General features: G+C 45.9%; 1 protein-coding gene across 2 annotated transcripts in view; it reads right to left on the bottom strand.

Annotated features, from left to right (window-relative positions):
* Nucleotides 1-12,418, bottom strand: part of EFL1 (elongation factor like GTPase 1) — a 118,851-nt gene that overhangs the window by 103,174 nt on the left and 3,259 nt on the right. For both annotated transcript variants that reach the window (XM_058665541.1, XM_058665540.1), the window contains exons 3-4: nucleotides 8,525-8,592; nucleotides 5,206-5,290 (exon numbers count right to left, since the gene is read on the bottom strand). In XM_058665541.1, coding sequence (XP_058521524.1) covers nucleotides 5,206-5,290; nucleotides 8,525-8,592 — 153 coding nt within the window. The remainder of the gene's footprint in view (nucleotides 1-5,205; nucleotides 5,291-8,524; nucleotides 8,593-12,418) is intronic.

Raw genomic sequence — 12,418 nt, 5'->3', positions numbered from 1 at the left:
ACCACAGAAGGATGCTGCACATCTCCACAGCAAGCCAAAGAACCAGGGCTCTGGTGCAATGGCCCACTGTGCCCTAACGGAGCCTCAGAACCGCCACATGTCACAGCACCAGTTCTCCCGGACCCCCTCCACCAGACATCAGTAGGAGTCCAGGGTCCTGTCCCCAAAGACAAAAAGGGATGAGATTTGAACTCATTAAAAAACTCATTAAAAGCCTGCACAATTTCTGAAAACATATACCCACAGAAATCCCGGGTTTTCTATACAACAGTACTGCTAAGTTAGAGAAGACACTGGGGGAGAAAAAAAAAGACATCTCCCTCATACTAATTACACATCCAACTCCGGACCCTCACAATTCACTCAGAGATAACAGGTTCAGATCTGGAAGGGAAGAGAGAAAACTGCAAGTTATTTCACCCCAAAATCTATACCCTCTGACAAATCAGAGTGTGATCAACTTAAGAAACACAGCTGGCGCTGGGCTCCCCTCCGCCACGCGCACACACACACACACACACACACACACACAGGTCTGTAATTTTTATTTCTTAAATATTTATTTTATTTGAAAGATAAGAGTTACAGAGAGAGGAGAGACGATATCTTTCATCTGCCAATTCATTTCCCAGTGGCAGCAACAGCACGGCCTGTGCCAGACCAAAGCCAGGAGCCATGGTTTCCCACTTGACCCATCTCCCACTGCTTTCCCAGGTTAGCAGGGAGCTCAGATACAAGTGGGGCAATCAGGAGGTGAGCTGGTGCCTACATGGTGCGTACAGGGTGCCAGTGCTGAATGTCAGCACTGCAGGCACAGGTTTAACCCACTGAGCCACAACACTGGCTCCACACATTATGTTTTTTTGAGAAAAAAAGGCATCCACTAATTTGGAGGCCATCCACTGCTTTGCATGTGTGAGGATCAAAAAATAAAACACATTAAAAACAGTTATGGGATTTATCATGCTAGACATTATCATTACTGCTAGTGGAAATTAAAAAATAATTTTTTTCCATATGCCCCATGATTGGTTAGTTGGTAACTCGGTCCCAGAACTATGTATTGAATTCATCCCTGCTCTGGCATGTAGGGGCAGAAAAACTTCCGCTGCTTTATCTCCAGCCACTGCAAGTTAAACTTGTTCATTTCAAGGGGCTGATACAATAAGCCAAGCAAAAAAAATCAATTTCTTGCTTTTATGTTCCAGGCAATTGAAGAGGACGAGGGAAAAAAAGGCTGAGCGGTCAGAAGTTAAGTACGGGTGATGTCTTCCAGACGATTTGTGCTGCCTACAGGGTGTTCACAGAAAACCTTGCTCACAGTTAAGGAGCTCTAGGGCATCGTTTCACAGAAAGCACTTACTGCTCGCCAGCACCTGCCAAAAGACCTCCTCCGTGAACAGTAAAAGCTCGTGGAAGGAATTCAGTGTTCCAATCCTAGAAACACTGGACGATCACTAAGGCACACACGGAGAGCGTTCAGCAGAGCAAACATTCCCTAAACTGAAGCGGAAGTGACAAAGAGCTGTGGACAAAGCCCCGAATGCTGTGCGAGTGTCGGTTCTACTCCAGGGTGCTAGTACAAGGACTGTGTCCAGTGAGAGCAGGTGTGGGCACCACCTGAGCTATCCCAGGACAGGTTCCTAAGTCAGCTTCTTCCACAGTAACCAACGGCAGTTACGGACGTGAATCATCCCAACCAGGATCACGAGTCTCCCTCCACAAGAAACATCACTAATACTCCTCTCTATTTTAAATCAACACCATCCAAACAGTTGTAAGTCAGCTACTGTGGCTTGTGATCTGACAGAAGTGCACAGCACAATGTGCCACGCTGACTCGCTCATGTGCAGACACAGGAACAAGGCACAGAGGGGCACTGAGCTCCACTTACATGAAGAAAGAAGGAAGGGCTGTAGAAGGCTGACACAGACGGAGGAGGGAAGGGAGATGGGAGGACGAAGGGACCACGACCTGGAAATAACCACAACTGGCAGGCACAACGGCTCCTGGCTGCACTTGCCTCCACCATGTAGTGGAGCTAGACCCTGCGTGGACCCCACCGGTTCTAGCTGCCTCACTCCTTTCTGGTTTCCCGTAGAAAAACGCCAGTGCAAACCTGCTCCCCAGGATGGGAACCCTGCCCTCACTGAGAACCACCCGGCTCCCGATGCTCTGCTAGATGGGGAGCAGGCCTCGCAGTGACACTTCCCTGCTGCTGGGATGCCTCTGCTCAGTGGCACTGCCACTTGCAAGGCTGCCAGAGGGAAAATCAGAGCTCTCATCACCACGGCTCACTGCTGCAACCTGCGGTGCTTACTCACTCCACAGGGAGCGCACCGGATCGACACCAGCCGTCTCTCACGCCATCTCCCACTGCACTGTATGTCATTGTGATAAGACACAGGCCCCCGTTTTCACAACAAATTGCAGTGACAGCAGCATTCCTCCTCCAACCGGAACGGAACATGACAAGACAGAGGGTCTGGCACGATGGCTGAGAGGCTAAATCCTTGCCTTGCATACCCAGGATCCTATATGGGCACCAGTTTATGTCCCAGCTGCTCTATTTCCCATCCAGCTCCATGCTTGTGGCCTGGGAAAGCAGTCGAGGATGACTCAAAGCCTTGGGACTCTGCACCCATGTGGGAGACCCGGAAGAGGCTCCGATCGAATGAGGATTCACATACTCAGACACACAGCACAAGGCTCTCGCCATTTCTCACATAGACATGCTTATTGTTTGAACCAACTGACCTTCCCGGAATTCATGTGGTAAAAATTATTATCTTTTCCCACATTAGAAATTTATCAACAAGTAAGAAATTTAGAAAAGTTAAGGGACAAAATAACCAGCAGTATAATACTTGTATATTTTTAGTACTGTAAGAATGAAAATCAACATAGGTAGGTGTTGGGCACATCAGCTGAAATGCCACTTGAGCTGCCGGCTTCCATATCAGAGTGACTGGGTTCAAGTCCTGGCTCGATCTGATCCCACCATTTTGCTAATGTGCACTCAGGGAAGGCGGCCAGGGATGGCTCAGGCAGGCTGCTCTCTGCCACCCATGCGGGAGACCCTGGCCGAGTTCTGGGTTCCTGGCTTCTGGGCAGCCCCAGCGATTTGTGGATATTCAGAGAGGAAATCGTTAAGTCAGGAAAACCTCTGTCTCTCTGCTTTTCAAATTAAAAAATAGTGCTAAGATGATTCTTTCTTCTCAACCACAAATTCTAGCAACTGTGAACCCATTCCTAACCCAATGTGGCTCGCTCCTTGAAACACACTTGAAGTACAGTCCACATGGTGCCTGCGTGCTCACTTTATGCTGACCTCTGCCACATCATAGCACTGCTGGCCAAGTTTGCTTTAGAAGTGATTTTTTTTTTTCTAATCGTGTCATGTCATACGATGACCATTTAATATCTTTCTGTAAGTTTTATATTGTGTTATACAGAAAAAAAAAAAAAAACCTTTGTGTTGAACATCTACATTGTACAGAAGCGCCTGTCCTTAAGGTTTCCAAACACAGAGTCTTGGCGCTAGTTTAATGTTCGCACCGCAGGTCTGACAGGGTAGTGGTGGGCTGAAAGAGAATGGGAGGGTAGCAGCAGGAACTTTCAGAAAAAAGCCTTACCTTAGACCCATGCAGAGCAAACAAAATATGCCCTTTAGTAAATAATTTGAACACGTACAACTGCGCCATTATTACAGCTGAAAACAATTCTTGCTCATGAGCGAGCTCTCAAATTTTTGGAAAACTTTTCCATCCTTACTTATAAAAACTGTATATTAATTCATTTTTGTCTGAAGTGTGATTTTTGCCCCTCTTTTCTTCCCAAACTCTCATGGGAAAAAAACAAAGTGAGTTTCTTTTAACGAGCTAACGTCTAATACTGTATATTTTTCGAACCTGGCAAGCTAATCTGTGAATACTTGGCAATTTATTTTCTTCTGTAGCTGATAAAGCTGAGATGCGTATTAATATTTATTCAATCACATATCTGTATTGCCAGTGAATGTGATTACAGCTCTGGGAAAGAAGTAATTGGTTAGTGTTCACTAGTTTGTAAACACTCAAAGAGAGAGCTTAAAGAGCCAAATAAATAATGAAATGTATTCATCATAATAAAAGTAAATCAACCCTCAGATAAACCTTGGATAAATAAATTCAAGGAAATAAATAAATCTTCGACCCCATTCTCTGACTCACAGAATAATCGCAGAAAACAAAACAAAACAAAAAAAGTTTTAGAACTGAAAGGCAGCATCTTAGAAATCAAGTATCAGTGTAAATATTACGCATCAGGAACCTGCGTGCCTAAGTTGCAGACTGGTGTGGTACACAGCATTTTCAGGCTCTCTGCAGATCAGCCAGGCTACACATGGGGGCTTCCTTGGTGTCACGGCCAGGGGCTCTGAAGGGTGGATCACAGGAAGGCCCACGAGGGGGAATTCTCCCTATCAGGTTGTTAAAGTATACATTCTATGCAAAATGTTCAAAAGGTACAAAATCCATACTCTGGAAGGAAGGTAGGAGCGTCATCATGACCAGCGCCTGAGTTATAACCCCGTTATGTTCTTGGGGGGGTCATTTCACACACCTTCATCCGCAGACTCTATACCCAAACTCGTCCTATCTCACTCAGACATTCTGCAAGGTGCTTCGCTGTGTCTCCCCTTGATATTCTTTCTACAGAATTACAGATAGAATAATCGTTTGTTTTAACAGCTCTACGGCATTTCAGGGCACAGATTCATCAGTTTGTTTCAGCATTCTCCTTGTGACATTCAGCTTGCCGGCATTTTTCCCCCCTTAATACAAACTTTTGTTAGTGCATAAAGGTGGACATGATATTTCACAGTATTTTTATGACTACCCATCAGATCAACTCCAAGAGGGAATCACAGCAAACCGGAACTCATGACGGCAGCCCGCTGTAGAAGTGGGACATGATGGTGTGCCACTGAATTCCACTTCCCTTGTGAAGAAACCCAGTTAAAGTTGGGAGAGAGAGGCAGGTGTGAGCCGCCCTCAAGCCACTTGGAGCTGCATGCCTGCATCCCGGGCAGGAAAACCTGACTCCGGCAACAGATTTGGAGATGCCAGAATGAACTTGGTGAGACACGAAGCAAACGAAGTGGGGCATGCAATTCATTCCACTACAGAAAGGAGGACAGGAAAGACGCGAGACTATGTCCTGTACCTTCGGCATAGTGTAGTGAAATGGCACTGGATTTCATAGTGATGCCGCGGACCTGCTCATCTTCTCTGCTGTCCATGTACCGTAACTGGAAAAAACAAACAACACAGGCATCCTTACTTCCCAACGATTAAACTATAACATCAAAATCAGGGGATCTGGACTCTGGACTTAAATACTTAATTTTAAGCTACAGACTTCGCCTTTTTTTGTTTTTTAAGGGACAGAGGGTTGAAGAAGAGAAGCTGATCAAAGGGAAAGGACACAGACAAATTGAAAGACATATCCACTAGTAACTTACAAAACACACTCAAACTCAGCACAGCCTGCCCAGAGGGCTGCTTGCTTGGATTTTGGCTATGAGCAGCTAGGAAATCTAAGAACCATGCACACCTAGGAGCCTCTGGGCAGTACCCTGCCATCCATCAGGAACACAGCCATGGAACACATTCGCTCTTTCTCGTGTTTTCCCCACAGCAGCGCAGGGCCAAGGACTGTCTGATGAAGTCTGAGGAGACGAGAATGCAAGGGCTCTAGAGGAATGGGAAGCCTTAACTCTTTCCCCCAAATCAAGATTTTTAAACACATTTAAGAAAAAGATAAAGAATAGTACATCACCTAGACATCATCATGTCTTTCCTAAATCTCAGTGCCTGCGAGCAAGGGCGTGCTGCATGCTAGGCTGTCAGTGCCCCCTCACAGGCCGGCGAGGCTCGCTTTACGGGGGACGCCAGCCCCTGCCCGAGTCCTTGGCCCTAAGGGACACCCCCCCATCTCCCTCTCCAGAAAATCAGATGGCTTCCTGTTCTACCTTCTTTCTCTCCATCTTGAGACTTTTAAAAAAATTCTTCATCTTCTCTAGGGAAACAAGTACTGTGCTCCACTGCTGGTCAGACTGCAGACCTGTGGGTCAATATGGAGGTCCATACGGAGAGTGCCCAGGCAGCTGAAAGTTCATCTAACATAGGACCCAGCAATCCCACTCCTGGTAATACATCCAAAAGAACCGATACCTACATATGAGCAAGCTACCTGCATCCCTACATTCACTGCAGCACAATCAACCACAGCAAAGACATGAAAACAACCTAGATGCGTTGAAAGAGGACTGGATAAAGAAAAGGTGGTACATATACTCTTTGGAATGCTATTCAGCCATTAAAAAGAATTTTAAAATCTACCATTTGCAACAAAGTGTTGCCAACTGGAGACCGTTTTGCTCAGTGAAATAAGCCAATCACCAAAGGACAAATATTGTATGTTCTCTCTGGTATGAGACAATTTACATCCAAAATACAAAATGAAAAGATATAAATGTAAACAAGTATGTGCTTGTAATGTCACGAATGACGGAATGGAGACTGCCACGCCAGGAATCACAGAACTGGGGCGTGCATCTCCACGCCTGAATAAAAGAGGGTTCCCAACAAAACAGCGAAATGTACCTTGACAAGAAAACACGGGACTCTCTCCACTGCTTGACACATGCAGAGAGCAGAACGCTAGAGTTGAGGATACAGCTGAGAACTGTATGACTGTAAAACACAGGAGACAATGTGCAGGGGAGATGGGCGGGGGGAAAGAATGGGAGGAGGGGAGGAAGCCCTAAACCGCAGAACTGTGATACAGAAAATAAGCATTAAAAATTTCTTCACATTTACTCCTTTCTCTCATTCAAAAACCTCGAGAATAATGTATTAATGTAGGACAGGTGCGTTTTTTACCTATTTTTCCAATCCTCCACTTTTCACGGTCGTAACATTAGTTGTATCCTGTCCTTACCCTGTCCACTTCCGCAGCCCTATTCTTTCCCAGTGTCATTCCTGTGCCTCCTCTTGTCTGCTGCATCTATCGTGCCCATCCTTGGTAGCCACGCTAGGCCTTTTCAGGTCATTCCGTCACTCATACGTACAGACCACACTCACTCATTCTCCCGGTGAGTCATATGAGGGACAACAGCTAGTATGAAATGTGGCTCAGTAATGAAAACCCAAATAAAAAATGTCAAGAAATCAAGAATTACCTATCTTATTAGTAATTGTTTTTAAGTTAGCAAGCTTTGTATTTTTAATGCAATTGAAAGTATATAGAAGGACTGCAAAGTACACACGTCTCATATACATTCCCCCCAGTCTAAAACTCTAATAGCATGTGGTATGCAATATCGTCATACCTGATGAACCAACACGGATGGATTATAATTAACTGAATCATAATTACATTAGGGTTAACAGTGGACTTCAGTAATACAGCATGTGCCCACTGTTACTCGGACAGATTACAATGAACTGAACCCGTAATTCTACCAGGGATCACTGTGGACCCGAGTGGCACAGCATGTGCCCACCGTTACTCGCTGCATTTATTAGCTACGTTAACCTTTTCCAAGAACAAACTTTTTACTGATCCTTTCCATAAAACGTCTGCTTTGTTCTTGATTCATTTGCTTTCCTACTTTCTTCTGGTTTAATATTCTTACACTAAGGAAATCTCTAATTTCCCTCACATGCAGAAGATACACACACTGCAATATTTCACTACACTGATTTTCGCAGGTTCTCGTAACTGGCTTGTGGAGGCAGCTCACTCACCAAGCCCACCTCCAAGGCCCCGCTGGGTCTACTCTGCTGGTTCAGTTTGGCTAACCGTATCTGCTTCTCTCCACGGTCCCTCCCAGGCATCTGCTCACTCCTGATAACAGCCTAGATCAGTGAGAGGAACACCTTTCTGCTTTCCTACCACTAAATAAATTATTACAAGCCCTTTCAACACAGACCCCAGACCTTGCTTACAGCTAAGCATTGTTTCATCCTGACCCTCAAGCGTAAGTAGGGGTGGGTGGGGTGTGTGTGTGTGTGTGTGTGTGTGTACCTGGTTACCTTTCCAGGTCTTCCGTAATCGGAAACTGGCTCTACCAGTGTTTTTCCTCCAGCTCATCTCTGTGGACACAGCCAGCCCAAACAACACAACACTCAGCCTTTATCCAAGGGACTTTCTGCACCTGACCGTCTCTCTGCCTCCTCTTCAAATCACCCTCCTCGGCCACCTCTGAATGAATCCTTTTGCGGTGAAACCGTAAATAATCATGTATCATCCGGCTCGTTGCAAAAACTCACTTTCGCATTTATAAAGCAATGCAAAGCAGCACAGAACTCCTTCTCCACATCTTCTCTATCTTATTAAATAGGCTGCTAGCTTCGTAAACGCAAGAACTATGCTTTATACTTTAGGGCGTCTCTAAACAACACAGCAACTACACAGACACTTCAGAGACGGACACTATTTACTGAAGTACAGCATTTCACAAAACAGGAAAACCTACCTTTCCTGCCAGGCGGCTGGAGATGATTCCATTGCTAGATATGAGGCAGTCAGCCAGCGTAGTTTTTCCTGTTAAAAGAACCACATTAGTTTATATCTTTACTTTTTCTTTAAAGACAAAGAAGAATGGATTGCACCTAGAGATTTAATATCTGGTCCTAACAGTTGGTTCAGCAGAGACTTCATTTGTACCTGTGCTGGGCGAGGGAACGGAAGAGGAGGATTTCTAAGTTGTACTGAAGGTCCAGGTCGTCGTCCGCACTGTGATGATCGCTGACCCTGTGGGTCTCAGCAACCTCACAGGGAACCTATTGTGCAACTCTGCTGACCACAGCATGCACTTGAACTTGAGGCAAACTTTATGTAGTGTACAAAGCACACACTTTTTAACTGCTAAGGCAAACCAAAGTGCGGACTGCCGCACAACTAACTCACACAGTTCCTACAATCTGTCCTATCAGAATCTGATGTGTATCACAATTATTGTAGCAATCATTCCATGCCTATAGTAACAGGTATGCCTATAAGCTTCGGCTCCTGATAGCTCGGAATGGCAACGGGACAATAATCTGTTGTGAAAGCAAACAATACAGGGAGGCACTCTGGCATGGTGTCTAAGACACTGTTTGGGACGCCCACGTTCCATACTGGAATTCATGATCTGAGTGACAGTCACTCTGCTATCTGGCTTGCTACTATCAGACAGTAGAAGAAGGCTTAAGTGCTGGGGCCCTGCCATCCAATAGGAGACCAGATACAGTTGCAGGCCCCAGGTAGTCTGGTCCAGCCCTACATGCTACATCCACTGGTTAGTGGAAAGAATATCTGTGTGTGGGTATGTGAGTGTTCTTCTGCATTTTAAATAAGGACATTAATTTTTTTTAAGATTTATTTTTAATTGAAAGGCAGATTTTCCATCCACTGGTTCACATCCCATATGGCTACATCCTAAGCTAGGCCAGGAGCCTCTTCCAGGTCTGCCATGTGGGTGTAGGGGCCCAAGCACTTGAGCCACCCTCCACTGCTTCTCCAGGCACATTAGCAGGAAGCTGGATCAGAAGCGCAGCAGTCAGGACATGAACTGGCATCCTCGTGGGATGCTGGTGCCACAGGGTGGAGGGTTAGTTTGTTGAGCCATGGCTCCATCCCCAAAGAAATAAATTTTTTAAAAAGTAACACAATCTTCGCCATATTTCTTCATGCATGGCCTTAGGTGGCCATTGGCCAGCTAAAGTGTCTTGAAATACTGAACAAAGAAATGAAAAATTGTCTGTTATCTGCCAGATAAACAAGCTGTGCTTAGAACATAGCTTGTGAGGGCGTCAGCTAGACAGCAGCTCTCACTGCAACCTAGGGCTCAGCTATAAACCCAGGAACACACTTAAAAATGAAACACTTTTTTAAAAAAAGATTTACTTATTTTTATTGCAAAGTCAGATATACAGAGGAGCAGAAAGAGAGAGGAAGATCTTCTGTCATTGAGTCACTCCCCAAGTGGCCGCAACGGCTGGACCTGAGTTGATCCAAAGCCAGAGTCAGTAGCTTCTTTTGGGTTCCCAAGCGGGTGCAGGATCCCAAGGCTTTCCCAGGCCACAAGCAGGGAGCTGGATGGGAAGTGGGGTGGCCGGGACACAAACCAGCACCTGTATAGGATCCTGGTGAATGGAAGGTGAAGACTTTGGCCACTAGGCTACCACATAAGTCAGTAAACAAATGTTTAGAAACAAAGTTATATAATCTTCAACTATAGTATGTTTAATGATGGTAACTGTGAGTGTGTGTTTGAGTATACAAAAACTGTTTCATTTGGGCCCCGGCATGGTGGCCTAGCAGCTAAAGTCCTCACCTTGAATGCTCTGGGATCCCATATGGGCGCTGGTTCGTGTCCCGGCCACCCCACTTCCCATCCAGCTCCCTGCTTGTGGCCTGGGAAAGCAGTCAAGGACGGCCCAACACCTTGGGACCCTGCACCCACGTGGGAGACCCGGAAGAGGCTCCAGGCTCCTTGGCTTTCAATCAGCTCAGCTGTGGCTGTTGTGGCCACTTGGGGAGAGAACCATCGCATGAAGATCTTCTCTGTCTCTCCTCCTCTCTGTAAATCTGCCTTTCCAATAAAAATCAATGAATCTTAAAAAGAAAAAGTAAGAGTTACAGAAAGAGAAGGAGAGATAGAGAGAAAAAAAGATCTTCATCTGCTAGCTTGATAATCCATATAGCCACAAGGACAAGGCCCAGGCCAGGCACAAGCCACGAGCCAGGGGCAGCACCCAGGTCTCCCACAGGGGTGGCAGGGGCCAAAGCCCCTCTAAGTGATCCTCTATGACTTTTTTCCAGGACATTAGCAAGGAGCTGGATCAAAAGTGGAGCAGCCAGGACATGAACCGGGAGCCCTAAAGGATGCCAGTGTTGCCGTCAATGGTTTTCCCTACTATACCACCACCACCCAGGTCCCAAGATCAAACAAGTTTAAGTGACATAAACAGGTAACTTGGTTTAGAATGTCATGAACAGCCGGGGTGAAGTAATAAAAGGAAGACTTTTCCCTTCAAGGCCAGTCCTAATTGCACTCCAGGAGCCTGAGCAAATCTAACAAATCTACGCAACAGTTCAAACTATTGGCCAATCAATCAGTAGGAACACTAAAGAACTGTAAGGCACACTCCTTGTCTGTTATGGAAATACTGTGTGGCAGTACTGAATTCTAGAGCACGCTGGTCCTCCTGCCGAATAAAGAATTCACTCAAAGGACAGCAAACACATACCCTTCTAGAGTATCAACTGTCATGGCCATATCCATAAGGCTAGGACAATGTTGGCATGTAAGAGACACTCAGTAGGGCCCGGCGGCGTGGCCTAGCGGCTAAAGTCCTCGCCTTGAACGCCCCGGGATCCCATATGGGCGCCGGTTCTAATCCCGGCAGCTCCACTTCCCATCCAGCTCCCTGCTTGTGGCCTGGGAAAGCAGTTGAGGACGGCCCAATGCATTGGGACACTGCACCCGCGTGGGAGACCCGGAAGAGGTTCCTGGTACCCGGCATCGGATTGGCGCGCATCGGCCCGTTGCGGCTCACTTGGGGAGTGAAACATCGGACGGAAGATCTTCCTCTCTGTCTCTCCTCCTCTGTGTATATCTGGCTGTAATAAAATGAATAAAATCTTTAAAAAAAAAAAAAAAAAAAAAAAAAGAGACACTCAGTAACTATTTGTTAAATGAATGAAAGGACCACAGATTTTCTAGACTAGAATGGTTTAATGTAATTCTAAAGAAAGCAGGTAAACTAAGCTGGTACACACACTACTGATTATCCATGATTTAATTCACAAAACAGAAAATACATCCGTCAGATATGAGGGACTATGCTCCACCTCCTGTAACACCAACATCTCTTTGGGCACTGGTTCGAGTCCCAGCTACTCCACTTCTGATTCAGCTCTCTGCTAACGAGGCAGTGAAAGCAGCCATAGACAGCCCAAGTACTGGGGTCCCCACACACACCTGGGAGACCCAGACAGAGTTCCAGAATCCTGGCTTCGGTCTGGAATCATTTTGGCCACCATGGCCATTTGGGGAGTGAATCAGTGGATGGAAGATCTTTCTGTAGCTGGAAATCTGCCTTTCAAATAAATAAGTCTTTAAAAATATGACAAATATGGTTATAAAAACTCACAAGAACAAGAGTTACTGACTGGATTGTTACATAAAATTGATGTTCAGTTGGCTTCCCCTGTAAAGTGGCCCAGCATCCTTCCATCCCCTCACTCACTTCAGCTGTGGTAATGACACCAGAGCCACCTAGCCTCCTGTCTGCCTTTCCGCCCTTCCAAAGCACTTCTATCAGTCCAGTTCCTTATCTTTATTAACTTTTAAAATTTTATTTGAAAGGCGGGGGGAGGG

The sequence above is a fragment of the Ochotona princeps genome, chromosome 6 (assembly GCF_030435755.1).
Source record: "Ochotona princeps isolate mOchPri1 chromosome 6, mOchPri1.hap1, whole genome shotgun sequence".
NCBI lineage: Eukaryota > Metazoa > Chordata > Mammalia > Lagomorpha > Ochotonidae > Ochotona > Ochotona princeps.
This window is presented reverse-complemented; position numbering and strand designations above follow the sequence as displayed.